Here is a 27,898-nt window from a genome sequence, read left to right on the forward strand (position 1 = left end):
TTCCCCCGGGGCCCCAAGGTCCCCGTGTCCTGCATCCCCGTGTCCCCAAGGTCCCCACGTGGCCCCCCATGTCCCCAAGGTCCCCATGTCCTGCATCCCGTGTCCCCAAGGTCCCCACATGTCCCCCCATGTCCCCAAGATCCACCCATGTCCTCCCACATCCCCACATCCCCCCCGGTGTCCCCCCACATCCCTAAGGGCCCCCGGTGTCCTCCTATGTCCCCATGGCGTCCCCCCCATGTCCCTAAGGGCCCCCTACATCCCCCCGGTGTCCCCCTATGTCCCCCCGTCCCCTGGTGTCCTCCCATGTCCCCATGCCTCCGCGGGCCCCGGTGTCCCCCCATGTCCCCCTGGGTCCCCAATGTCCCCCCCCCGGTCCCCGAGGCCGGCTCAGCTCTACGGTGTTTATTGGCGTCTCTAACACTCACTGATGCAGATAAATAGTGGACACTTGTCACCGCCGCCACCGACCGCCGCCGCGGCCCCCCCGGGCCCCCCCGGCCGGGGACCCCCCGACCGGAGACCTCCCCGACGGGAGCCACCCCCTGGGGACCCCCCAATTGGGGACACCCCCATTTGGGGACACCCCCATTGGGGACCCCCCCCGGGCCACCCCATTGGGGACACCCCCATTTGGGGACCCCCCCATTGGGGACCCCCCCCGGGCCACCCCATTGGGGCCACCCCCATTTGGGGACATGCCAGGGCCACCCCCATTGGGGTCACCCCATGGAGACCCCCCCCCCAATTGGGGACATCCCCATTGGGGACCCACCAGGGCCACCCAATTGGGGACCCCCCCCATCGGGGTCACCCCATGGAGACCCCCCCCAATTGGGGACCCGCCAGGGCCACCCCCTTTGGGGACACTCCCTTGGGGTCACCCCAATGGGAGACCCCCAAATTGGGGGCCCCCCCCAGGGCCACCCCCTTTGGGGACCCCCTGCAATTGGGGACACCCCATAGGGGACCCCCAGAGCCCCCCCTCTTTGGAGACCCCCAAATCGGGGACCCCCAAATCGGGGCCACCCCATGGGGACCCCCCCCCCCAAACCGGGTGCCCCACCGCGGTGCCCCCACCCGGGTTGGGGGGGTCCCGGCGCCTCCCCCTCCCCCCAGCTCCCCCCCGCTCCCGCCCCCCATTTTTTCACCATTTTTGCCTTTTTTTGCTTTTTTTTGCCTTTTTCGCCTCTTTTTCGCCCCCCCCCCCCGTTAAAGTGCCGTGGGCGCAGGAGGGGCCGCGGGGGGGGCGGGGGGGGGGGGGCCGCGCCGGGACAGTCAGTAGCAAACGCGGCCGGGAAAGTGCAAATCCGGGCGGGGGGGGGGGCCGCGGGCGTGCGACGCACGACGGGGTGGGGGGGGCCGCGGGCGTGCGACGCACGAGGGGGCAACGTGGGGGGGGGATGCGCACGAGGAGGGGGCCGGCGGGGGGGGGGTCCTTGTGTGAGGAGGGGGCGTTGCACGAGGAAGGGCCTTGCACGAGGGGCCCTTGCACGAGGAGTCCTCACACAAGGGGCCTTGCACGAGGACGGGCCTTGCACGAGGATGGGCCTGGCACAAGGAGCCCTTGCACAAGGACGGGCCTTGCACGAGGACGGGCCTTGCATGAGGATGGGCCTTGCACAAGGAGGCCTTGCACAAGGACAGGCCTTGCACAAGGTTGGGCCTTGCACGAGGACGGGCCTTGCACGAGGAGCCCTTGCACGAGGACGGGCCTTGCACGAGGATGGGCCTTGCACAAGGAGCCCTTGCACGAGGATGGGCCTTGCACAAGGTTGGGCCTTGCACAAGGAGCCCTTGCACGAGGACGAACCTTGCACGAGGAGCCCTTGCACGAGGACGGGCCTTGCACGAGGCACCTTGCCTGAGGCCGAGCCTTGCACGAGCATGGGCCTTGCACAAGGGGCCTTGCACGAGGAAAAGCCTTGCACAAGGACGGGCCTCACACAAGGAGCCCTTGCACAAGGGGTCTCATTCAAGGACGAGCGTTGCACGAGGAGGGGCCTTGCACAAGGATAGACTTTGCACGAGGGGCCTCGCACGAGGATGAGCCTTGCACAAGGCCCATCCTCGCACGAGGAGCCCTTGCACGAGGCTGGGCCTTGCACGAGGACACAGCCCTCGCCGGAGCCCAGCCCTTCCACGACAGCAGCGCTTGCACGAGAAGAAGCCTTGCACGAGGAGCCTCGCACGAGGAGCCCTTGCACGAGGATGGGCCTTGCACGAGGGCCCTCGCACGAGCCTCGCACGGCGGGACGGGGGGGGGACCGGGCCTTGCACGGCTGGGCGTAGCGTGGAGGCGGGCCTTGCACGGGGACGGGGGGGGGTCGCGCTGTGCGTCGCACGAGGCCAGGCCTCGCGCAGGCGTGCGTTGCACGGGGGCGGGGCTTGCGCGGGGGCGGGGCTTGCACGAGGGCGCTGCAGAGAGACGGGCCTTGCACGGGGAGGGGGCTTGCACAGGGCCCCCCCCGCCCGGGCGTGCGAGGGCGACGACGGGGGGGGGGTTTGCACGGCCTTGCACAAGCCTGGTGCAGCGGGGCGGAGTGTGAGGCGGCTTTTGCACGGGGCGGGCGTTGCACGAAGCCGGGCCTTGCACGAGGAGCCGGGGGGGGACGCGGGGGGGTGCACGGGGGTGGCTGTGCGACGCACGAGGATGAGCCCCCCCCCCCCCCGCCGGGGCCGTGCAAGGAAGACGCTGGGCTCCGTGGGGCGGGGCCTCGCGCGGGGGGCGGGGCTTGCACGAGGGGGCGGGGCTTGCACGAGGGCGGGGGGCGCTGGAATGTCGCTGCGATGCCGTAAGGTGCAATGGGGGGGGGGGCGCCCCGAAATGGGGGGGAAGGGGGCGAATCCGGGGGGGGTCCCTATATATGGGGGGGCCCTATATGCTTGGGGGGGGCCTATACACTTGGGAGGGCACTAAAGTGGGGGGCAATATATTGGGGGTCCCAATATACTGGGGTAACTGGGGGGACCCCAGTATACCCAGTGCCCCCCCCGCGCTCGTATTGGTCCCAAGGGGGCTCCCCCTGCCCCACATCGCCCATGGGGGGGGTCGCTGCCCCCCCTCCCCTATGGGGTGGGGATGCCCCGGTTTGGGGGGGGTCCGGGACCCCTCTGCTCTCCCCTATGGGGCAGGGGACCCCCTGCGATCCCCTATGGGGCAGCAGCCCCCCTCAGCTGCCCCCTGGGTCATGGGACCCCCCCCCCAAGAGCTATAGGGCAGGGACCCCCCCCAATCCCCTATGGGGGTTGGAGGGACCCCACTCCCCCTTATGGGGCAAAAGCCCCCCCTGCAGTCCCCTATAGGGCAGGGGACCCCCCTCAATCCCCTGTAGGGCAGGGGACCCCCCCCGCCATCGCCTACACACCAGGGGACCCCCCCCAATCCCCTATGGGGCAGGGGACCCTCCAGCCATCCTCTACGGGGCAGGGGACCCCCCCGGCAATCCCCTATGGGGCAGGGGACCCTTCAGCCACCCCCTATGGGGCAGGGGACCCCCTTTGTCACCTGCTATGGGTCAGGGACCCCCCCTCCAATCCCCTATGGGTTAGGGGACCCTTCCGCCATCCTCTATGGGGCAGGGGACCCTCTTCTCACCCCTCTATGGGGCAGGGGACCCCCTCTGCCACCCACTGTGGGGCAGGGACCCCCCCATCACCCGCTATGGGGCAGGGGACCCCTTACCACCCCCTCCGCACGGGGGGCCCCCCCCCAGCCCCCTCCAGGTCCCCCCACGGGGAGGGAGAGGGGTGTCCCCCCCCCCCCCCGGCGCCCCCCCGCTCAGGTCCCGCCGCCCTTGCGGGGCCGCTCGCCCCCGTCGCCGTCGGCCCCCCCGGCCCCCCCCGGCGCCGCCCCCGCGGCCCCCGGCCCCCCCGGCCCCCCGTCCGCCGCCGGCGGCCCCTCGGCCACGGCGTAGCCGAAGACGCCGGGGAGGAAGGCCTTGGCCTCGGGCAGCACCATGTTGAGGGCCACGGGCAGCGGGAAGCCGTAGGGGTAGGCGGCCAACAGCCGGGGGCCGTAGGCGAAGGGGTAGGGCTTGGGCGGCCCGCCGGTGACGGTGACGCCGCCGCTGACGCCGCCGGTGACGGTGACGCCGCCGCCGCCGCCGCCGCCGCCGCCGCCGCCGCGCTCCTCCCCGGCCCTGCGAGTCCGGCCCGCGGCGGCCGCCAGCAGCGGCAGCGGGTACTCCTGCACCGGGTACCCGTAGGACGGCGGTGCGGCGGCGGTACCGTCACCGTCGCGCAGCCCCGCCGGCCCCGTGTGCGACACCACGGGGTCCTGCACCGAGCCGCGGCTGGGGCCCGCCACCTCCACCGGCGGCGGCGGCGGCGGCGGCGGCGGCGGCTGTAGCGGCGGCGCGGTGACGGCGGCGGCTGTAGCGGCGGCGGTGCGGACGCCGTCGCCGCTGGAGGACGACACCTGCATCTCCTGCGGGTCCTCCTCCTTGACGGGCGCCTCCGGCGTCGCCTTCTTGGTGTAGGCGATGACGGAGGGCGGCGGCGGCGGCGGCGGCGGCGAGGCGGCGGCCGGCCCGGCTTGGCCCTGGTGCCGCTTGGCGTGGCGGCTCAGCGCCGCCGCCGTCTTGCACACCTTGGCGCAGTGGGCGCAGGCGAACTTGAGCGAGGGCCGGCGGCCGACGCGGGGGGCTGTCCCCGCCGGTGTCACCGCCGCCGCGGCCGCGCCGGGCCGCCCGTGCGCCCGCTCGTGCTTGCGCAGCTTCTTGAGCGCCGAGAAGAGCTTGCCGCAGGCGCCGCAGCGGTGCTTCCACTCGGCGCCCCGCTTGCCGGCCCCTTTGCCCCCCGCCTCGGCGTCCGACCCGCCGGGGCTGCCTTCCTCCTCCTCCTCCTCCTCCTCGGCGGCGGCGGCGGCGGGGCCGGACGCCTGGGCCCAGCGCAGCGAGCGCAGCCGGCGGCGCCACCGCGGCTTCTTGGCCTTGGGGGCGGCGGCGGCGGCGGCGGCGGCGGCGGCTCCTCTCCGCTTGGGCTTGTAGGTGTAGTAGGGCCGCCAGAGCTGGTCCTCGGCGTCGCTGTCCTCCTCGGCGCTGTCGGCGGCCGGCGGCCCGTCGCCCTCGCCCTCGCCGCCGTCCTTGTCGCGCCGCAGGTCGGTCTCGGAGATGCGCCGCTTGACGATGGCCTCCTCGCCGATGCGCACGGTGATCTGGCAGAGCGGCGCGGCCCGGCTCTCGGCCGCCGTGCCCACGTAGGCCGGCTTGGCCACGTAGGTCATGGTGCGGCCGGCGCGGGGCCGGCGCGGCGGCGGCGGCGGCGGCGGGGAGGAGGAGGAGGAGGAGGAGGCCGCCGGGGCCTCGCCGCCCGCCGCGGTCTCGGCGCCGGTGCCGCCGCCTTGCTGGGCCGCCGCGGCCCGCTGCGCCTCGATGTAGTCCCGCAGCACCTGCTTCTTCATGGGCTTGGCGGCCGGCACCGGCACCGGCGGCGGGGCGGCGGCGGCGGCGGCGGCGGCGGCGTCACCGGCGGCCCCGTTGTAGGCGATGACGGAGGTGGTGGCGGCCGTCCCCCCGCCGCCACCGCCGCCGCCGCCGCCGCCGTGCACGATGACGGAGGCGGCCGGGCGCCCGTAGGCGATGACGGAGGCGGCCTCGGCGCCGCGGCCCGGCTCCGCCACGGCCACGGCCGCCGCCGGCAGCAGGAAGCGCGGCGGCTCGGGCGCCTCGGCGGAGGCGCCGGCGGCGAAGGCCTCGCCGTCGCCGCTCAGGCCCTCGGGCCGGGCGGGCAGCAGCAGCCCGGCGGGCACCAAGTTCTGGCTGTAGGTCTTGTAGGGCCGCTTGTGCGAGCGCATGGGCAACAGGCGGTAGAGCTTGAGGGCGTTGAGCTTGGGCTTGTAGCCGCCGTTGGGCGTCTTCTCGGAGGAGATGAGCCCGGGGCTGATGCCGTGGAAGGCCTTCTGGTGGGTCTTGAGGTTGTAGTAGGTGACGAAGGTGTCCCAGCAGAAGATGCACTGGTAGCGGCGCTCGCCGGTGTGCCACACCTCGTGCTTGGTGCGGTACTCGGCCAGGGCGAAGACCTTGTCGCAGTAGCGGCAGGGGTACTTGCGGCGCCACGAGTGCACGTTGGCGTGCCGCTTGAGGCTGGACAGCGTCATGTAGGAGCGCTCGCACACCGCGCAGAAGTAGATGACGTGGCCGTCCACCACCTTGGCGAAGTGGTCCTGCTCGGCGGCGGCGGCGGGCGGCTCGGCCCCGCGGGGCCGCAGCAGCAGCGTCTTCTTGGCGCCCGGCGCCTTGGCCGGCGGCTCGTGCGGCGGCGGCTCGTGCGGCGGCGGCGGCGGCGGCGGGTGGTGGTGGTGGTGGTGGTGGTGGTGGTGGTGGTGGTGGGCGCCTTCGGCCTCCTTGCAGAGCACCTCGTGGGTCTGCAGCCGCTTGACGTGGATGAAGGTCTTGCCGCAGTGGCGGCAGGCCAGGGCGCGGCGGGCCCGGTGCAGCTTGGCGTGCAGGCCCAGGGCGGCCGCCGTGCTGAAGGCCCGCCCGCAGAAGCCGCACCGCAACGCCGCCGCCGCCGCCGCCGCCGCCGCCGCCTCGGAGGCCGCCGGGCGCAGGGCGAAGAGCAGGCCGGGCCCTTGGGCAGCGCCGCGGCCCGCCTCGCCCGCCGGGCTGGCCCGCGCCGGGCACGTCAGGTCGACGGGCGACGGGGCCGAGGACGAGGGGGCGGAGGAGCCGTTCATGTCCCCCGGCGCGGCCTCCAGGCCCTCGAGGCAGGGGATGCCCAGGCGCCGGCCCACGGCTCCCAGCTCGCGGGCGGCCGCCGCCGAGGGCACCGAGAGGCGCGAGTTGTAGATGAAGTTGAGGACGTCGGAGAAGACGCCGGCCTGGACGCCGGGCAGCTCGAGGACGTGGGCGGGCGCCCGGCACGCCGGCCCCTCGGCCAGCGCCTCCTTGAAGTAGGGGCTGGAGGCGGCCAGGACGTTCTTGTGGGCCCGGAACTTGGTGTCCTCGGCGATGATGGTCACGTCACAGAACTGGCCCCGCAGGCGCTGCTCGTTCAGCTCCAGCAGCAGCGACCGGCAGTGCCCCGCGTCCGACACCTCCACGACCGGAGCCATCCCCGCGGCGCGCACCTGCGGGCGCCCACAGCCGTCGCGGCCCCCCCCCCCGGCACCGGAGCGCGGGGGCGCGGGGGGAGGGGGGGGTGCCGTCCCTGGGGGGGTCTGGGCATGGGGTGCCCTCCCTGGGGACACTCGGACACCGGGGTCCCTTCTCTGGGGACAGCTGGGTGCCAAGGTCCCGTCCCTGGGGGGGGTCTGGGCATGGGGTGCCCTCCCTGGGGGGGTCTGGACATGGGGTGCCGTCCCTGGGGACACTCGGACACCAGGGTCCCGTCCCTGGGGGGGTCTGGGTGCCAAGGTCCCATCCCTGGGGGTCTGGGCACTGGGGTCCCATCCCTGGGGACACTCGGACACCGGGGTCCCATCCCTGGGGGGGTCTGGGCATGGGGTGCCTTCTCCAGGGACACCTGGACATCTCAATCCCATCCCTGGGGGGGTCTGGGCATGGGGTGCCGTCCCTGGGGACACTCGGACACCGGGGTCCCATCCCTGGGGGGGTCTGGGCATGGGGTGCCATCCCTGGGGACACTCAGACACCTGGATCCCTTCTCTGGGGACACCCAGGTGCCAAGGTCCCGTCCCTGGGGGGGTCTGGGCATGGGGTCCCTTCTCCAGGGACACCTGGACATCTCAGTCCCATCCCTGGGGGTCTGGGCACTGGGGTCCCCTCCCTGGGGACACCCGGGTGCCAGGGTCCCATCCCTGGGGGGGTCTGGGCATGGGGTGCCGTCCCTGGGGACACTTGGACACCGGGGTCCCGTCCCTGGGGGGGTCTGGACATGGGGTGCCATCCCTGGGGACACTCGGACACCGGGGTCCCTTCTCTGGGGACAGCTGGGTGCCAAGGTCCCGTCCCTGGGGGGGGTCTGGGCATGGGGTGCCATCCCTGGGGGGGTCTGGGCATGGGGTCCCCTCCCTGGGGACACCTGGACACCGGGGTCCCTTCTCCAGGGACACCCGGGTGTTGGGGTCCCGTCCCTGGGGGGGTCTGGGCATGGGGTCCCTTCTCCAGGGACACCTGGACATCTCGGTCCCATCCCTGGGGGGGTCTGGACACCAGGGTCCCTTCTCCAGGGACACTCGGACACCGGGGTCCCATCCCTGGGGGGTCTGGACACCAGGGTCCCTTCTCCAGGGACACTCGGACACCGGGATTCCATCCCTGGGGGGTCTGGACACCGGGGTCTCATCCCTGGGGACACTTGGACACCAGGGTCCCTTCTCCAGGGACACCCGGGTGTTGGGGTCCCATCCCTGGAGGAGTCTGGACACCAGTGTCCCATCCCTGGGGACACCCGGACAGCAGGTTCCCTTCTCCAGGGACACCCCGACACCAGGGTCCCATCCCTGGGGACACTCGGACACCGGGGTCCCATCCCTGGGGGGGTCTGGGCATGGGGTCCCATCCCTGGGGACACCTGGACACCAGGGTCCCCTCTCCAGGGACACCCGGACGCCGGTGTCCCCTCCCTGGGGACACCTGGACACGAAGGTCCCCTCCCTGGAGGTGGCCAGACGCTGGGGTCCCCCCCGGGGGACCTCAGGGACAGGGGAGGGGTGGGGGGAGGAGTGGGGACACATTTGGGGGTCCCCAGCCCCACACTTTGGGGGTCCCCAGGGCCCTGCCTGCCCCACGGCTTGGAGGTCCCCAGTCCCACACTTCGGGGGTCCCCAGGGCCCTGCCTGCCCCACGGCTCAGGGGTCCCCAGCCCCACACTTTGGGGGTCTCCAGGGCCCTGCCTGCCCCACGGCTTGGAGGTCCCCAGCCCCACACTTTGGGGGTCCCCAGGGCCCTGCCTGCCCCACGGCTCAGGGGTCCCCAGCCCCACACTTCGGGGGTCCCCAGGGCCCTGCCTGCCCCATGGCTCAGGGGGTCCCCAGCCCCACACTTCGGGGGTCCCCAGGGCCCTGCCTGCCCCACGGCTCAGGAGGTCCCCAGCCCCACACTTCGGGGGTCCCCAAGGCCCTGCCTGCCCCACGGCTTGGAGGTCCCCAGCCCCACACTTCGGGGGTCCCCAGGGCCCTGCCTGCCCCACGGCTCAGGGGTCCCCAGCCCCACACTTCGGGGGTCCCCAGGGCCCTGCCTGCCCCATGGCTCAGGGGGTCCCCAGCCCCACACTTTGGGGGTCCTCAGTCCCGCAGATCAGGGTCCTCAGCCCCACGGCTTGAGGGTCCCCAGCCCCACAGATCCAGGCCCTCAGCCCCACAGCGTGGGGGTCTCTCAGCCCCACAGATCAGGGCCCTTCCTGCCCCATGGCTCGGGGGTGCCTCAGCCCCATAGCTCGGGGGTCCCCAGCCCCACAGCACACACCCCCCCCAGCCCCACACATCCCACCCCACCCGGCACACAGCAGGGTCGGGGGGTCCCGGCGTGCCCCACGGCGCGCCCCACGGCGCGGCCCCCGCCCCGGCCCCCCCGCGGCGCCGCGGAGCCATTTTGCGGCGGGGCCTCCCCGGCTGGCGGCTAAAATGGCTGCGGGAGGCGGCCGCGCGCCGCGACCCACGGCGCGACCCACGGCGCGACCCACGGCGCCGGGGCCGACCCGCGGCGCGACCCACGGCGCCGCTGATGCCAGGGCTGCCCCACGGCGCGCCCCACGGCGCCGGGGCCGACCCGCGGCACGACCCACGGCACGACCCACGGCGCCTCCGACGCCGGGGCTGCCCCACGGCGCGCCCCACGGCCTGCCCCACGGCGCCAGGCCTGCCCCACGGTGTGACCCATGATGCCGCCGATGCTGGGGCTGCCCCATGGCACGCCCCACGGCATGGGGGCTGCCCCATGGCATGATCCACAGTGCCGGGGCCGCCCCACGGCGTGCCCCACGGCGCTGCCGATGCCGGGGCTGCCCCGTGATGTGACCCACGGCGCGCCCCACGGCGCCTGGGCTGCCCCACGGCCTGACACGCAGCACGACCCACAGCGCTGCTGGGCTGCCCCACAGCCACCCCCACTCCCGAGACCCCCTTCCTGCCCCCCAACCTGCCCCCCATAGCCCTGAGACCCCCGTCCTGCCCCCCAACCTGCCCCCCAGACTCCCAGCAGCCCAATCTCCCCCCCCCCAGCCTGCCCCCCCCACCGCCGGGACCCCCTTTCTGCCCCCCAGCCTGCCCCACGCACCCCCAGAGCCCCCAAGCTGCCCCCCAAGCTGCCTCCTGCAGCCCCCGGACCCCCAAGCTGCCCCCTATTCTGCCCCACACACACCCAGGACCCCCCAAGCTGCCCCCCAGACCCTGCTGGGACCCCCAACCAGCCCCCTGGCCTGCCCCATGCACCCCCAAGACCCCCAAGCTGCCCCTCAGATGTCCCAGGACCCCCAATCTGCCCCCCAACATGCCCCACATACCTCTGAGAGCCCCATCCTGCCCCCCAACCTGCCCCACACACCTCCAGGATCCCCATCCTGCCCCCCAGACCCTCCCGGGACCCCCAACCTGCCCCCCAACCCACCCTATGGACCCCCAGGACCCTCATCCTGCCCCCCAGACTGCCCCTCTACCCCCCAGGACCCCCAATCTGCCCCACGACCTGCCCCCCACACCCCCAAGACCCCCGTCGTGCCCCCCAACCTGCCTCAGGACCCCCCAGAACCCCCAATCTGCCCCCATCCTGCCCCATAGATCCCTCAAGACCCCCCATCTGCCCCCCAAGCTGCCCCCCCAGGACCCCCCCCCTTAATGATCCCCCTAGATCACCCCAAACACGGGGGGGGCAGAAATGTGCCCCCCGGCCCTTCCCAGCATTCCCTGCTCTGCCCCCAGGGTCACGGGATCCCCCTGGGGTCACAGGGTCCCTTTGGGGTCCTGGGTTCCCTGGAAGGGTCACGGGATCCCACCAGGGTCACGGGATCTCTCGGGGGTGATGGGATCCCCCAGGGTCACAGGATCCCCCCTGGGGTCACGGGATATGGGATTCCCAGGGGATCCCCCCAGCCCGGTCCCTGAGATCCCCCCCCCCCCGCCAGGGATCCCAGATCCACTGGGGGTCCCAGATCCGAGCCAACATCTGGCCCCACAGATCCTGAGTGACCCCAAATCTGAGCCAGTATCCCGGGAGCTCCCGGATCCACTCGGGCAGAGACGCATCCCCCCGGACCCCGGATCCCGGGAGATCCCAGGCCCAGCCAATAACCTCACAGATCCCGGGGAACCCCAGGTCTCTCAGAGATGATACCCAGGTCCATGGATCCCAGGAGATCCCAGGTCTGTCACAGGTGACACTCGGATCCGTGGGTCTCCGGAGATCCCAGATCCTGGGGGACGCCCAGGTCCCACCTCGGGTGAGACCCGGCCCCCCAGATCCCAGGTGATCCCAGACCCAGCCCAGCCAATACCCAGCCCCCCAGATCCCAGGCAACCCCAGAACCCACCGGGGCTGGGATCCAGCTCCCCCCGATCCCAGATCCTGCCTGGGCTGGGATCCAGACCCCAGATCCCACCTGGGTGGGGATCTAGCCCCCCCCAGTCCGAGATCCCACCCAGACGGAGATCCTGCGCCCAGATCCTGGATCCCAGATGGGCTGGGATCTAATCCCCCATTCCCCAATCCCAGATCCCAAATCCCGCTCGGGCTGAGATCCAGCCCCTCCCCCCGATCCCAGATCCCACCCGGGCTGAGCTCCAGCCCCCGGATGCCCCCCCAGGGGGGCTGGGATCCAGCCGGCCCCTCCCCGATCCCGGCAGATCCCAGCCCCCCCCCCCCCGATCCGTGGGGCGGGGATCCAGCGCCGCAGCCCCCCCCCCCCGGCAGCGGGTCGCGGGGTGGCCGGGGGGCGGCTCTACCTGGAGCAGGGTGCGGCCCCCCCGGATCCCGGGAGATCCCGGATGTGCGCGGCGGCCGGATCCCTCCCCGGCGCGGCGGCCTGGAAGCCGGCCTTGGCCCCCCGCCCGGGCCCCGGGCCAGCGCTGCCGGGGGGGTCGCGCCAGCCCCCAGCCCCACGGAGCCCCCCGGAGCCCCCGGGATCCCGCCGGGATCCTGCCGGGATCCACCTCCCCCCCCCCCCGACCTCCTCCGGTGCCGGGGCAGGATCCGGCCCGCCAGCACTGGCACCCTGCACTGCCGTGGGGCAGGACTCAGCCCCATAGCCAGCACCCCCAGTGCCGTGGGGCAGGATGAGACCCCCATGGCCAGCACCCTGCACTGATGTGGGGCAGGATGAGACCCCCAGAGCCAGCACCCCGCGTTGATGTGGGGCAGGATTCAGCCCCATAGCCAGCACCCCACATTGATGTGGGGCAGGATGAGACCCCCATAGCCAGCACCCCACGTTGATGTGGGGCAGGATTCAGCCCCATAGCCAGCACCCCACATTGATGTGGGGCAGGATGAGACCCCCAGAGGCAGCACCCCGCGTTGATGTGGGGCAGGATCAGACCACCAGAGCCAGCATCCCGCGTTGATGTGGGGCAGGATTCAGCCCCATAGCCAGCACCCCACATTGATGTGGGGCAGGATGAGACCCCCAGAGCCAGCACCCCGCACTGATGTGGGGCAGGATTGGACCCCCAGAGCCAGCACCCCCAGTGCCGTGGGGCAGGATCCGGCCCGCCAGTGCTGGCACCCTGCACTGATGTGGGGCAGGACTCAGCCCCATAGCCAGCACCTGCACTGATGTGGGGCAGGATTGGAACCCCAGAGCCAGCACCCTGCACTCATGTGGGGCAGGATTCGGCCCCATAGCCTGCACCTGCATTGATGTGGGGCAGGACCAGACCCCCAGAGCCAGCACCCCGCATTGATGGGGGGCAGGATTCAGCCCCATAGCCAGCACCCTGCATTGCCGTGGGGCAGGATCGGACCCCCAGAGCCAGCACCCCGCATTGCCATGGGGCAGGACCAGACCCCCAGAGCCAGCACCCCCAGTGCCGTGAGGCAGGATCGGACCCAGCACTGCTGGGGGGGGGGGGGCTCAAAGTTACCATAGCAACAGGCAGGGCTGGGGGTGGTTCTAGACCAGGGCTGGGTTACCATGGAGATGGGGGGGGTTCTAGACCAGGGCCGGTCGCCATGGAGATGGGGGGGTTCTAGACCAGGGCCGGTCGCCGTGGAGATGGGGGGGGTTCTAGAGCAGGCCGGTCGCCATGGAGATGGGGGGGGGTTCTAGAGCAGGCGGGCTGCCATGGGGGGGTTCTAGACCAGGCCGGTCGTCAAGGTGACGGGGGGGGCGGTTGTAGAGCGGGGGGTTGCCGCGGCGACGGAGCGGGGCGCCCCCTACCTGTGAGCGGAGGCCTCATGGACTAGGTGTGGTTGCTCCGGGGGTCCTCGGTGGGGGGTCACTGCCGGCAGGGCCTCCTGGGGGGAACAGAGCGGGGTCAGCACCCCCCGGACGCCTGGGTCCCCGGGGGGCTGGGGGGGATCCCCGGAGCCGGGATACACCCCAAAACCCACGTCTGTGCGGCTGTTGTCAGGCAGCAACAGGCAGAAAACGAGTCAGGACCAGAGCCAGGCCGGGGGTGGGGGGGTGGTGAGCGAGTGAAGCCCAGCTACAGTCAGAGCACAGTCAGAGGGGCGATAACATGTGGCAGGTACAGGCGGAGTGGCGGGAAGCAGCAACCCCCTCCGCTACACCGTGACGAGCGGGCAGGGCGCCAGCGATGCCCGGAGGCTGCCAGCGGCGCGGCCGGGCATGTCACAACCGCGCCATCACCGCGGGCATGCCGGGACGAGGTGTGGTACAGCTACGGCACGCTGTAACCGCTGAGCGTGGCGGAGGGGTGCGCGTATGTGTGTGCACGGGCCAGGCACAGGCGGAGCGAGGCGGAGACCGGCAGGGGCACCTCGTGCCTGCAAAGTCCTGGCTCTCCTGGGCAGCGGCTGTGTCAAGGACACTCGGTCGCCCGCTGTGATTTAGCGGGGGTGTGAGCATGACCAGAGTCCTGCTGGAGTCCGTCAGCGCTCAGGCAAGCTGTACCTGGGATCACAGGGAGGTGGAGGGGAAAGCTACAGTCGGAGGCAGTCAGGGATCACAGCGCATCTTCCAGTAGGACGGGTGTGCGTGCATGTGTGTACATGTGTAACTACAAATACAGCTGCTCCAAGGTGCACGTGTGAGCTTGTAGAACAGCTGGAAACAATCGGCGTTGGGGGGACAGTACCGCAGATCCCCCCAATTTAAGGAGGTGCAAAGAGGTGCTTTTGGAGTTGACAGTCGCCCAAAAAAGGTGTAGTGCTGTCGCGGCTGACCCAGCAGGTGTGCACGTGTGTCCCTCTCTCCCAGCTACACTTGGAGATCAGAGATGCCGGGAAGTGCCTGGTACAGCCGCACGGCCCATAGCGCGTCCTGTGACGGGACCCAGGTGTGCTCTGGGACGGTGTTCTGCACCACCTGTGGTGCAAACGCCCTGACGCACTGGAGTCAAGCACAGAAGTACAGTCGGCCACAACGCAGGCTGCGGGTGTCAAAACGGCAGCAGCAGCGTGTGCACTTGAGGCCTGTTCTGCCTGTCACGGCACAAGTGCAGCCCTTGGTGCGTGTGCCAGCACGGTGTTGTGAGGGTGTACATCTCCGGCTACCGCACGACACGGGCAATGCACAGCACATGAGGAAGCGCCTGTTGGCACGGGGTGGGGGTGGACGACACACACCGTGCCAGCGTTGCAGAGGACGTGTGCCGCGCGCGCTCCCGAGGGACGGTGTTGTGCACAAGACGTCGTCGCTGTTGCCGTGGAGCAGACAGGCGTAACGTGGCTGCGCCGGGGGGAGCCGGGGGTTGTGAAACCAGAGAGGCCGGGACCGGTTTCCAGTCCCTGGGACCGTCAGCGCGCGCCGTGCATTGACGGGGCGTGTGGTGGGTACAGCCCGACACGGCAACAGCCAGATCAATTGCTCCCGGGGCCCTGCTGACGTAGGCAGGGGTGCCACTGAGCGTGACGTCATCAGGGACTGGGGGCGCGTCAGCTACGGCGTGAGGTCATTAGTCAGTCGTCGTCGGGCACAGAGTGACGTCGCCAAGGTTTACGTGTCCTGCACAGCCGGACGCAAGCAGCGGGGGGGTGGTAGCCGGTGGGGAGGTGCACGGGGGACAGCGTGCGAGGCAGGTACAGTCAGCTGCAGGAGGGGGGTGCGGGAGGCACCGACTGACACGAGGGGGGTGTGCCCAGCCCGGTTGGAGCCGAGCGGGTTGGAGATGCAGCCCAGTGCGTGGGGGGGGAACACGAGAGGGTAGGGGGGTACAGCCGGATGGGAACAGGGGTGAGCGACCCCCTGGGTACAGCCGGCTGCGATTGGGGGCGGGGTCAAGCGGGAGGGCCCAGGGGGACAACCTGATGCAGCGGGTACAGCCGGAGGCCTGCAGGCCCAGGGGACGAGGTGCCGGGGGGGGCGGAGGGACAGGCAAGAACGGGGTGCAGCGGCGGCGGGGTGGGGGCTACCCCCGCTGCACCGACAGACCCAACCCTGCACACACCCCCCTCCGGCCTCCCCGGAAACCCGCCACGAACCGGAACAACCCCGCGAGGAAACACCCCCCTCTCCCCTCCCCACCCACCCAACAAGCGGGGAGGGGGGGTCGCTGGGGACGCGGGGGTTGCCGCGGAAACCCGCCCCCCCTCCCCTGCCGACCACCGCCGAAGTCGCCTGACAACCTCCATCCGCTGCTCGGGGGGTACGGGGAGCCCAGACGTCACCGCGGCAACAGCCGATCACATCCCCGGCGATGGAGGACACGGTTCCCCCGGCGACGGGGGAGGAAGTTGGGGGGGGGGAGGATGTCACCCAGCTGTTGCCACGGAAACAACCCCCCCCCAGCAACCCCCCTCCCGAGGTCCTGACAGGGGAAAGACCTTTCACCTGCCTCCAATGAGGGAGCAGAGAAGGGGGGACCCCGCCCCGTGTCACACCCCCTCCGGGCCAATCGGACAGCGGGGAACGGAGACGTCAAACTCACCTGGATGCTCATTGGCCGGGCTGGGCGTGACGTCACGAGGCCCCCTTCCTACCACAACCCCCTGCTCCGGGTGTGTTAAAGGAACAGGCGGGCGGAAAGACACCGGGCGCCACGGAAGAGCCTGTGGGGTGCGAGGGATGGGTCAGGCGGCTGCAGGGGGGCTACAGGCGGCCGCAGGGGATCACAGGCGGCCGTGGGCCCGCACCCTGCCAGGTTCCCCGGGGGGCCAGGCCCACCCCCACGCTGGCACGCAGGGTGACGCAGCGCACAGTCGCACACGCGCTGTGGGTGCGCACACAGCCGGGGCAGGCACGCAGCAGGCGCAGGGGTACCACACACCCCCGTGAGGTGCACAACCGTGCCGGGGGTACGGCGCAGGCACGGACATGATGCATGCAACAGCCACGGCGCACACAAACACGCGCGGTGCGAGCACACACGTAACGCGCGCAACACCCACAGCGCACACAAACACACGCAGTGCGCACAAACACCGTGCGCACACGGTGTGCAGCGCAGTACACGCACATGCACACCCACGGGGCACACAAGCACGCGATGCAGACACATACGCAATGCACGCGACACCCACGCTACACACAAACACGCACAGCGCGCAGCCCAGTCACAAACACGCTGTACGCGCACAGCGTGAGTGCACACCGCGGGAGCACGCGTGCACAACACCTACACGCACACACGCACACACAAAGACCACGCGCACGCAGAGCACACGCACACTCCCACCACGCACACACACGGCGGGTGTGCACCCCCCGCGCACACAAACACTGCATCCCACACACACTGCGCACGCACAGCCGGCACGCAGCACACACTCACACCGTGCACGTGCAAACAGTTGTGTGCACATGCACACACACACCGTGCTCCGTATGCACACCTGTGGCGCACACCCACACATCGCACACACGAACACTCACACCTTGTCAACACGCGCACACAGCGCACAGCCCCTCTGTAGCACAACCAACACCTACGCGACAGTACAACCAGCTCCCACGCACACGTGACACCTCTCACGTGCACACACAACGTGACACAACAGAGAGCCTGTGTCGTAAAACAGCCATGCACGCACTACGACACCCCTAACGTGCACAAACGTGACACAACAGACTGCCTGCGCTGTGTGATAGACACACACGCAACAGTACAACCAGCACACCCAACACTCTTTGCGTGCATACACAATGTTACACAATACACACACAGCTACAACACACGCACAGGCACAACGTATGCACACCCCAGCACGCTCCACAACATGCCCACACACACAGTTAGACACCGCCACACCCACAGCGCAGCACAACACACACCACAACCGCTTTCCCCCGCGCTGTACGCTTCAGCGCACACTCAGGGACGCTCACGACACCCCACGACACGACACGACACCGCCTGTGTGGGCCACGTGAGTGCGCGCCTGCGGCACACCTGCCGATGCACACACGCGTGCGAGCCCGGGTGTATCTCCCCGTCACACAACACACGCGCACACCTGGACGACAACACGCGCACTCCCACATGGGGCTGTCCCTGCCACTTCTCCCTCCTCACACGCGCACACAACCGCACGCCTCGTGCACACGCACCCCGCTCCATACGACCTGCCAACACCAACACGCACACGCGGCAGTGGCTGTATTTGCTGTCACACACATGCAACACCATGAGTTGGGCACAACTGCACACTCTACAATACGACCCCCCCAATATTAACACACGTACAGATGCACAAGCAAAAGCTGCATGTCCTACCACAGTCGCATGCGCACACACCCCTTTACACCAACACTCGCTCAAGTACCAGCGTGTGTGCAGACGGCAGCTGTACTGTCACACACAACGATGCACGCGCAGACCCCACTGTAACAACACCCCAAACACCAGCACACACAACCGCGCACCTTGTACGCACACAACACTGTGCGCCTCCACGCCCCCCGCACACCCTCTCCACGCAAACACACCCCAAACTATCAACATGCACCTGCGCACACAACCACGCACAACCGCACGCATGCACAACCGCACGCACAGGCACGCAGACACACAACCGGGCAAAATATCCCACGCAGACACAGCCGCATGCACAGCCAGAGACACGCAACCTCCCGCACAACCGCAGGTGTACGGACAGTCGCAAGCGGACAAACATCACTGCATACAAACACATCGTCACAAGCTGAGGCACGCACAACCGCAGGCACGACTTCACGGACGCGGATCCACAAGCAGACGCGCACAACCGCACACAGTCACAAGCAGACACACACAACCGCGCGGGTGCACAGTCGCCAGCAGACACAACTGCGTGCCCAGACCCACAGTCGCAAGCAGGGACGCACAACCACATACACAGCCGCGCGCGGACACAAGCCTGGGGGGGACACGACACACGCACAACCGCACACGCACAACCGCACAGGGACACGCAGCTCTGACGGGGTCCCGGGGGTGTTTTGGGGGTCCCAGGGGTGTTTCGGAGGTCCCAGGGGCCTCCAAAGGGCCCCCCCAGCCCCGTTTACCGGGGGGGGCGGTACCGGGGGGTGGGGGGGCAGCCGGGGGGGGCAGGCGGTACCGGGCGGGGGGGGGAAGGTGCCCGGGGGGGGTCGGTATGGGGAAGGGGGGTCGGTACCAAGCACCGGGGGGGGGGGCGGTACCGGGGGGGGGGCGACCGTAAGGAGCCCCCGGGGGGGGGGTCGGTTCCGGGGGGGGTTGTCGGTACCAGGGGGGTGTCGGTACCGGGAGGGGGGGGGTCCCGGTCCCGGGGGGCCCGTGCCGAGCCGGGGGGGGGGGGCAGCGGGGGCCGGTGCGGGGGGGCGGGTGCGAGGCCCGCGGCGGCCGGTGCCGGGGGGGGGTGGTGCCGGGGGGGGGGGTCGGTAGCGGGGCGGGGGGTCAGTAGCGGGGGGGGTCAGTAGCGGAGGGGGGGGTCGGTGGCGGGAGGGGGGGGCCGGGGCCGGTACCTGGCGCGGAGGCGGCGGCGGCGGCGGCGGCGGCGGCGGCACAAGATGGAGGCGGCGCCGCTGGGCCCGGGCGGGCGCGAGACCCCCCCGCCCCGCCCGCCCCGCCGCCACCGGCACCGCGCGGCACCGCGGGGGGGCGGGGACGGGGGGGGGGACCGGGGGGGGGAACCGAGGGGGGACCCGGAACGGGGGGGGGGGGCGGAACCGGGGGGGGGAACTGGGGGGACCCGGAACGGGGGGGGGCGGAACCGGGGGGGGGGAACTGGGGGGACCCGGAACGGGGGGGGGCGGAACCGGGGGGGACCCGGAACGGGGGGGGAACCACGGGGGGACCCGGAACGGGGGGGGAACCACGGGGGGACCCGGAACGGGGGGGGGCGGAACCGGGGGGGGGGAACTGGGGGGACCCGGAACGGGGGGGGGGGGCGGAACCGGGGGGGACCCGGAGCAGGGGGAGAACCGGGGGGGGACCCGGAATGGGGGGACCCGGAGCGGGGGGGGGGGGCAGAATGGGGAGGGGAACCGGGGGGACCCGAAGCGGGGGGGGGGGAACCAGGGGGGGCTGGAATGGGGGGCACTTGGATGGGGGGGACAAGCTGGGGGAGCATAGGGCCACTGGGGGGGGGGGAGGAGGGGGGAACTGGGGGAAGAGGGGCAAAACTTGGGGGTGTGGCGGGGAGGGAGGGGTGACAGGCGGGGGTACAACGGGACACAGTGGGGAGACAACCGGGGGACAACCGGGGGAGCAACGGGACACAACCGGGACACAACCAGGGGAGCAACGGGACACGGCAGGGAGACAACCAGGGGTACAACCCAGGGGACAACAGCACACAGCAGGGAGACAACTGGGACGCAACCGGGGCTACAACAGTACACAACTAGAGTACAACTGGGGGGTACAACGGGACACGGCGGGGACACAAGTGGGGCACAACCAGGGCTACAATGGCACACAACTGGGGTACAACTCAGAGGTACAACGGGACACAGCAGGGACAAAACCAGGGGTACAACAACACACAGCAGGGACATAGCCGGGGATACAACTGTAGCTACAACAGCACACAACTGGGGTACAACTGGGGTAGAGTGGGACACAGCAGGAACACAACTGGGACACAAGCAGGGGTACAACTGGGGGGTACAACGGCACACAACCAAGGATACCATGGGACACAACCGGAGATACCGTGGGACACAACTGGAAAGTACAACAGCAGACAGCAGGGGACACAACTGCACAGAGCACGGACACAAGAGACACAACTGGGCGATACACCACCACGCAACTGGGGACACAACCGGGGGTCCAACAGCACACAACTGGGGGTACAACCAGGGGGTACAACAGCACACAGCAGGGACACAACCTGGTGTACAACAGCACACAGTGGGGACACAACCAGGGGTACAATGGCACACAATCGACCCACAACCAGGGCATACAACAGGACACAGTGGGGACACAACCGGGACAGAAATGTCACAAAACACCACAACAGGACGGACACAACGGGGGAGGCACTCAGGTTCACAACAACGTGCACCGCCAGGGTACACAGTGTGGACACAACCACACAGCACAGCGTGCATGGTGCAACAGCCTGCGGCACAACAGCCCGCAACACCCCCCAGGGCCTCCGAGACACCTCTGCTGGACCCCAGGGACCCTGTGGGTAACGGGGACCAGACTGGGGACCCCACGGGTGACAGTAGCCAGACACAACCGGACCCAGGACCCCACCGGGGATGGTGGCCGGAGCAGCCGCACAGCCGGACCCTGGGGTGCCCCACAGGTGACAAGTCCCACTGGTGATGGGGACAGTGGCTGGAGCAGCCCCACAGCCAGCCAGCAGGACGTGGGGACCCACCAGTGATGGGGACAACAGTCAGAGGTGTCACACAGCCGGACCCTGGGGACCCATCAGTGACGGGGACACTGGCCGGAGCAGCACAACAACCAGACTCTGGGACCACACTGGTGACAGGGAGCCCACCGGTGGTGGTGACATCTGCCAGCGTGGCCCTACAGCCGGACTCTGGGACGTGGGTACCCCACCAGGGACAGCAGCTGCAGCAGCCCCACAGCCGGACGCCAGGGACATGGGGATGGGGACCCCACTGGTGACGGGGACCCCACCAGTGACAGGGGATTGTGGTGATGAGGATCCCACCGGTGGCAGGGGGACACGGTGACGGGGACCCCACCGGTGACAGCAGGATGCGTTGATGGGGAACCATCGGTGACAGGGATGTGGTGACCCCACTGGTGACAGGGTGACATGGTGACACACTGTGGACCCCACTGGGGCTGGCAGTCGATGGTGGTGGGGGACGTGGTGACCCCACCAGAGATGCGGTGACAGCGACCCTATGGGGGACCCCACCAGCGATGTCATGGCCCCACAGGTGACAAGGAACCACTGGTGACGGGGGGATGTGGTACCACCACCAGTGACGTGGTGACGGGGACCCACTGCGACACCAGCAGCGATGAGGGGACACGGTGACAGGAACCTACTGGTGGCAGGGGGACATGGTGACCCCATGGGTGACACCGTGACACCACCGGTGGCAGGAACCCACCAGTGATGGGACCCCGGTTGACAGGGACCTGTAACAGCCCCAAACCCAGCTGCCCCCCCCATTCCCCTCCTGCCCCCCCCCAATTCCCCCAACCCCCCCGGCTCCCCAATTAACCTCCCGCCCTTAATTACCCCCAAACCTTCTGCCCCCCCAATTCCCCTCCTCCTCCCCAATTGCCCTCCTGCCCCTAATTGCTTCAAACCCTCTGCCCCCCCCAATTCCCCTCCCTGATTCTAATTGCCCCAAACCCAGCTGCCCCCCCATTCCCCTCCTGCCCCCCCAATTCCCCCAAACCCTCCTGCCCCCCCAATTCCCCTCCCTGATCCTAATTCCCCCAAACCCTCCAGCCCCCCCAATTCCCCTCCTGCCCCCCCAGTTGCCCCAAATCCTCCTCCTCCCCCAATTCCCCTCCTGCCCCCCCAGTTGCCCCAAACCCTCCAGCCCCCCCAATTCCCCTCCTGCCCCCCCAGTTGCCCCAAATCCTCCTCCTCCCTCAGTTCCTCTCCGGCCCCCCCCAATTACCCCAATTCCCCTCCTGCCCCCCCCAGTTCCCCTCCCGCCCCTAACTACCCCAAACCCTCCCGCCCCCCCAGCCCCTCTCCCCCCCCCCCAGCCGACCCCCTGCCGCAGCCCTTTGCCCCCAGCCCCGGCCCCCCTCCTTGCGCCGGGCCGCCCCGGCCCCCCCCCTCCGCCGTAGGCCCAAGCCGCGGCCTTTCCCGGCGGCGGTGGCCGGGCGCCGGGGCGGCGGCGCGGGGCGGCGGCGCAGGCGAGGCCGCGGCGGCGCAGGCCGCGGCGCGGAGCGGCGCTTCGGCAATCTCCGGCCGCGCTCGGCGGAAGGGGGCGGGGCCCGCGCGGGGGGGCGGGGCCGCGCGGCGCCTCATGAATCATTCATGAGCGCCTCCCACCGCGGCGCCCGGTGGAGGGGGGGAGGCGGCGGGAAGCGCCGCCCGGGCGGGAGAAGCCCGCGGGCGGCCCCAGCCCGCTCCGTCCGCCCTCGCCGCCCCTCTCGCAGCCCTCAGCGGGGCCTCCCGCCCCCCCCAAGCCGCCCCGACCCGCCCTTCCCGCCGCTTCCCCCTCCCGCCCCCCCCGCGGACTTGGTACGCTCCGGCCCCGCCCCTTCTGCGCCCCTGCCCCTGCGCGCGGTCCTCCCCGTGCGGGGGGGCGAGGCTATATAAGGCGGCGCGGGCGGCGGCGACGCTCAGTCGCGCCGGGGAGCGCGGAGGGGTCGGACCTCAAGGGAGGGGGACCCCGGCCGGGCGGCGCTGGGGCCGGGGCTGAGGCGGGAGGGCGGGTTCGCCGGTATCCCCGGCGGGGCCGGCGCCGGTTGGGCGGCCGTAGCGTCCCGTTACAGCGGAGGCGGCGTGCGGCCGCGGCCCCCCTCGGCGCCATGCACGGCGGGCCGCCCTCCGGGGACAGCGCCTGCCCGCTGCGCACCATCAAGCGCGTGCAGTTCGGCATCCTCAGCCCCGACGAGATGGTACCGGACGGCGGGGGAGGGCCCGGGGCTGGGGAGGGGGGTGCGAGAGGAGGAAGCGGCAGCGGAGCGGGGTGGGGGGGGAACCGGCACACAAAATGGCGGCCGGCCCGGGGCACCGAGGGGGGTGGCCCGGGCCCGAGCGGCGCCCGCCGCGGCGCAGCGCCCCCCGCAGGCCGGGGGCGGTGCCGCAGGGCGGGGGAGGGAGCCGCGCTGCCCCCCCCGGGGTCTTGGGCTGCCCCTGGAGGGGGCTGTTACGGGCCTCGGGGTGCCCCCAAGGTGTGTGGAGGAGGCTCGTATTGCCCCGGGGCCTTTTGGGGTGCCCTGGGGTGCTTGGAAGGTACACTGAGGTGTCCAGGGGTGCCCTGGAAGTCTGTTTTGATTTCCTGGGGTGCTGGGAAGGTACATCGAGGTGCCCAGGGGTGTCCTGGGGGTCCGTTGGGGCTCCCTGGGGTTCTTGGAAGGTACATTGAAGTGTCCAGGGGTGTCCTGGAAGTCTGTTTTGATTTCCTGGGGTGTTGGGAAGGTACATCGAGGTGTCCAGGGGTGTCCTGGGGGTCCGTTGGGGCTCCCTGGGGTTCTTGGAAGGTACATCGAGGTGTCCAGGGGTGTCCTGGAAGTCTGTTTTGATTTCCTGGGGTGTTGGGAAGGTACATCGAGGTGTCCAGGGGTGTCCTGGAGGCCCGTTGGGGCTCCCTGGGGTGCTTGGAAGGTACATTGAGGTGTCCAGGGGTGTCCTGGGGGTCCGTTGGGGCTCCCTGGGGTGCTGGGAAGGTACACTGAGGTGTCCAGGGGTGTCCTGGAAGTCTGTTTTGATTTCCTGGGGTGCTGGGAAGGTACACTGAGGTGTCCAGGGGTGTCCTGGGGGTCCGTTGGGGCTCCCTGGGGTGCTTGGAAGGTACATTGAGGTGTCCAGGGGTGTCCTGGAGGTCCGTTGGGGCTCCCTGGGGTGCTGGGAAGGTACACTGAGGTGTCCAGGGGTGTCCTGGAAGTCTGTCTTGATTTCCTGGGGTGCTGGGAAGGTACATCGAGGTGTCCAGGGGTGTCCTGGAGGCCCGTTGGGGCTCCCTGGGGTGCTTGGAAGGTACACTGAGGAGGTGTCCAGGGATGTCCTGGGGGTCCGTTGGGGCTCCCTGGGGTGCTTGGAAGGTACATTGAGGTGTCCAGGGGTGTCCTGGGGGTCCGTTGGGGCTCCCTGGGGCACTTGGAAGGTACATCGAGGTGTCCAGGGGTGTCCTGGAGGTCCGTTTTGGCTCCTTGGGACACCTGGGAGGTGTTTTGAGGTGTCCTGGGGGTCCGTTGGGGCTCCCTGGGGTGCTGGGAAGGTACATCGAGGTGTCCAGGGGTGTCCTGGAGGTCCGCTGGGGCTCCCTGGGGTGCTGGGAAGGTACATTGAGGTGTCCAGGGGTGTCCTGGAGGTCCATTGGGGCTCCCTGGGGCACTTGGAAGGTACATCGAGGTGTCCAAGGGTGTCCTGGAGGTCCGTTTTGGCTCCTTGGGACACCTGGGAGGTGTTTTGAGGTGTCCTGGGGGTCCGTTGGGGCTCCCTGGGTTGCTTGGAAGGTACACTGAGTTGTCCAGGGGTGTCCTGGAGGTCTGTTAGGGCTCCCTGGGACACCTGGGAGGTGTTTTGAGGTGTCCTGGGGGTCTGTTGGAGTGTCCTGGAGTGCTTGGAAGGAACATAGAGGTATTCAGGGGTGTCCTGGGGGTCCGTTTTGGCTCCTTGGGACACCTGGGAGGTGTTTTGAGGTGTCCCGGGGGTCTGTTGGGGTGTCCTGGAGTGCTTGGAAGGAACATAGAGGTATTCAGGGGTGTCCTGGGGGTCCATTTTGGCTCCCTGGGACACCTGGGAGGTGTTTTGAGGTGTCCCGGGGGTCTGTTGGGGTGTCCTGGAGCGCTTGGAAGGAACATCAAAGTGGCCAGGGGGTCCACTGAGGTGCCTTGGGGCATCCAAAATCTGGGTTTGGGCTCCCTGGGACACCTGGAAGGTCCTTTGGGGTGGCCAGGGGTCTCCCTGGGGTGGCCAGCGGTGCCCTGGGGGTCCGTTGGGGTGTTGTGTTGTGCCTGGAAGGTGTGTTGGGTGCTCAGGGTTCTCCCGAAGGTCCCCTGGAGTTCCTAGAAGGTGCGTTAGGGTGGCCGGGGTGCCCTGGCAGCCCGTCGGGTGCCCGGCAGGCCCGCTGGGGTGGTCGGAGCTGCCCTGGGGTCTTTTGGGGTGTCCTGTGACACCTGGAAAGCACAACGGGGTGACCAGGGCTGTCCTGGGTGGCCATTGAGGTGCTCCAGGGTGCCCAGGAGGGGGGCCGGGGGGGCCCTGGGGCGCCTTGGGAAGTCCCTTGGGGTGCCCAGGGTGTCCTTTAGGGTGTCCGGGAAGGTCTGTTAGTGTGGCTGGGGGGTCCTGGGGGTGCCTGGAAGGTGCCCTAGGGTGGGTGGGGGGGTCCTGGGGGTACCTGGAAGATTCGGGGTCCCCCCAAAAGCAGGCGGCGGGCTTGGAGAGCCGGGGTTTGCGGCTCGCCCTCCGTGCCTCAGTTTCCCCGACTCATTTTTTCCCTCTTTTTCCCCAGAAACGCATGTCGGTGACGGAAGGGGGCATCAAGTACCCCGAGACCACGGAGGGGGGGCGCCCCAAGCTGGGGGGGCTCATGGACCCCCGGCAGGGCGTCATCGAGAGGACGGGGCGCTGCCAGACCTGCGCGGGTGAGTGGTGGCCCCTCTGTGATCTGGGGGCAGTTTGGGTGTTGTTTTGGGGTTGGAAAAGGGAGGGGAGACACCCCCGTCCCAAACCGGCTGGTGCTGGGTGACGGTGTCTCACCTCAACAGTCGGGGGACAGTCAGCTCCTTGGGGACGTTCTCGGTGTCCCATTTCCGCTGGGAAAACTGGAGACGCCTCGAAACGGCCACTTCTTTCCTCAAGCTGTTGTGGTTCCTCATCCCAAGTTGACTTGTCCCACGTGGAAAGGGTGTTGCTTGATTTAGAGCCCCCCGGGACATTTTGAGGGACAACTGGCTCTTCGTAGATGTTCTCCATGTCCCGTTTTGGCCAGAAGAATCAGAAACACCTTGAAACAGCTGTTTTTTTCCTTGAGGTTTTGCTTCTCCATCCCAACCTGCCTTGTCCCACTTGGGAACATCTCCCCTCCATTTAGAGCCCCCCTGGGACATTTTGAGGGGCGATTTGCTTTTTAGGGATGTCCTCGGTGTCCCGTTTGGGCTGGAGAAGTGGGAGATGCCCCAAAGTGGCCACTTCCTTCTTTTAATATCCCAATTTTCCATCCCAACCTGCCTCGTCCCACCTGGGAGCATCTCCCCTCCATTTAGAGCCCCCCTGGGACATTTCGAGGGGCGTTCTGCTCTTCGGGGATGTCCTCGGTGTCCCGTTTGGGCTGGAGAAGTGGGAGATGCCTCAAAGCACCCGTTTCTCCTCGCGCGTCCCCATCCCACGTTGTCCTGTCCCGTTTGGAAGCATTTCTTCTCGCCTTAGCGTCTTCCTGGGACGTTTTAGGAGGCGATTCAGTTTTTGGAGATATGCTGGGTGTTTCGTTTTGGTCAAAAAACCATGAAATTTGTCAAAGTAGCTGTTTCATTGCTTGTCCCAACCTGCCTTGTCCCACGTGGGAACATCTCACCTCAACCTAGAGCCCCCCAGGGACGTTTGGGGCAAAGCCGGCAGGTTCAGGGTGCCCCCCCACCCCGAAGCCTCGGCCGTGGGGTGACGGGGCGCCCGCCCTCCCCGCAGGCAACATGACCGAGTGCCCGGGCCACTTTGGCCACATCGAGCTGGCCAAGCCCGTCTTCCACGTGGGCTTCCTGGGCAAGACCATGAAGATCTTGCGCTGCGTCTGCTTCTTCTGCTCCAAGCTGCTGGTGGACTCGGTGAGCCCCTCGCGGCCCTCGGAGGGGGGGAGCCCTCGCGGGGGGGGGTTCTCGGCGCCTGTTGCGGCAGAATTCACCCCAAAAACCCTTTGGGAGGGGTTGGGGAGGAGGAGGAGCTGCCGAAGGGGTTGATCCTTCTCGTGGGGTTTATCCGTGCTGTCACCTTCCCGACGGAGCCACAACGTGCTCGGAGGGGGGGACAAAGCCCCGGAACGCGGTGCGGGACCCTCTTAAAGCCGCCGTCGCGTTGTTTCCCCCAGAACAACCCCAAAATCAAGGACATCCTGGGCAAGTCCAAGGGGCAGCCCAAGAAGCGGCTGACGCACGTCTACGACCTCTGCAAGGGCAAGAACATCTGCGAGGGCGGCGAGGAGATGGACCACAAGTTCGGCGTGGAGCAGCCCGAGGGCGACGAGGACCTGGCCAAGGAGAAGGTGGGGCCCGGGGGGCTTCGGGTCCCGCCCCCCCCCCCCTTGAGGTCCCTCGCGGCACCCGGAGCGGGTGGCAGCAGCCCCCAGCGTCCCCCGCTGGTCCCCGGTGTGGCCGTGGGGTGGTGACGGCCCCGTGTTTGTCCCGCTGTTAATGTCCCCTGTGCCCGGAGTGCTGTGGGGTCTGTCACCCCTGTGTGCCCAGCTTAATGTCACCGTGTCCCCACAGGGCCACGGGGTGAGCTGGCGGTGCCAGCCCTGTTTGTCACCCCTGTGTCCCCTGGTTAATGTCACCATGTCCCCACAGGGCCACGGGGTGAGCTGGCAGTGCCAGCCCTGTTTGTCACCCCTGTGTGCCCAGGTTAATGTCACCATGTCCCCACAGGGCCACGGGGTGAGCCGGCAGTGCCAGCCCTGTTTGTCACCCCTGTGTTCCCTGGTTAATGTCACTGTGTCCCCACAGGGCCAGCTGGCAGTGCCAGCCCTGTTTGTCACCCCTGTGTTCCCTGGTTAATGTCACCATGTCCCCACAGGGGCTGCAGGTGGTACCAGCCCCAGATTTGTCCCCTGTGAATGTCCCCGCAGGGCCATGGGGTCT

The 27,898-nt window shown here is 69.4% G+C and overlaps 2 protein-coding genes across 7 annotated transcripts in view; one reads left to right on the top strand and one right to left on the bottom strand.

Moving 5' to 3' along the window:
* Nucleotides 1-390: 390 nt before the first annotated feature.
* ZBTB4 (zinc finger and BTB domain containing 4) lies at nt 391-19,079 on the bottom strand. Of its 6 annotated transcripts, XR_010385907.1 has the most exons (5): nt 18,940-19,079; nt 15,947-16,067; nt 13,276-13,352; nt 1,518-7,072; nt 391-1,473 (listed from the first exon to the last, which is right to left on the bottom strand). XR_010385907.1 is itself a non-coding variant. In XM_064501174.1 (4 exons), the coding sequence occupies exon 4, from the start codon at nt 7,055-7,057 to the stop codon at nt 3,782-3,784; it is 3,276 nt and encodes a 1,091-aa protein (XP_064357244.1). In that variant the 5' UTR covers nt 7,058-7,072; nt 13,276-13,352; nt 15,947-16,067; nt 18,940-19,079; the 3' UTR covers nt 391-3,781. The 6 variants fall into 6 exon arrangements, 4 of the variants coding, with proteins under 4 accessions (XP_064357244.1, XP_064357245.1, XP_064357246.1 ...); XM_064501174.1 differs by having other exon boundaries at nt 391-7,072; XR_010385908.1 differs by lacking the exon at nt 391-1,473 and having other exon boundaries at nt 6,816-6,946.
* A 3,625-nt stretch (nt 19,080-22,704) lies between these two features.
* Nucleotides 22,705-27,898, top strand: part of POLR2A (RNA polymerase II subunit A) — a 29,004-nt gene continuing 23,810 nt past the window's right edge. The window contains exons 1-4 of the mRNA XM_064501153.1: nt 22,705-23,005; nt 25,564-25,696; nt 26,736-26,872; nt 27,133-27,306. Of these exons, the coding sequence (XP_064357223.1) occupies nt 22,916-23,005; nt 25,564-25,696; nt 26,736-26,872; nt 27,133-27,306 (534 nt within the window). The 5' untranslated portion in view covers nt 22,705-22,915. The remainder of the gene's footprint in view (nt 23,006-25,563; nt 25,697-26,735; nt 26,873-27,132; nt 27,307-27,898) is intronic.

Source organism: Dromaius novaehollandiae, chromosome 32, assembly GCF_036370855.1.
Source record: "Dromaius novaehollandiae isolate bDroNov1 chromosome 32, bDroNov1.hap1, whole genome shotgun sequence".
Taxonomy (NCBI): Eukaryota; Metazoa; Chordata; class Aves; order Casuariiformes; family Dromaiidae; genus Dromaius; species Dromaius novaehollandiae.

What these genes read in the sequence shown, in the direction of transcription:
- ZBTB4 (XM_064501174.1), bottom strand. Translation starts at nt 7,057, where the DNA reads ATGGCTCCGGTCGTGGAGGTGTCGGACGCGGGGCACTGCCGGTCGCTG.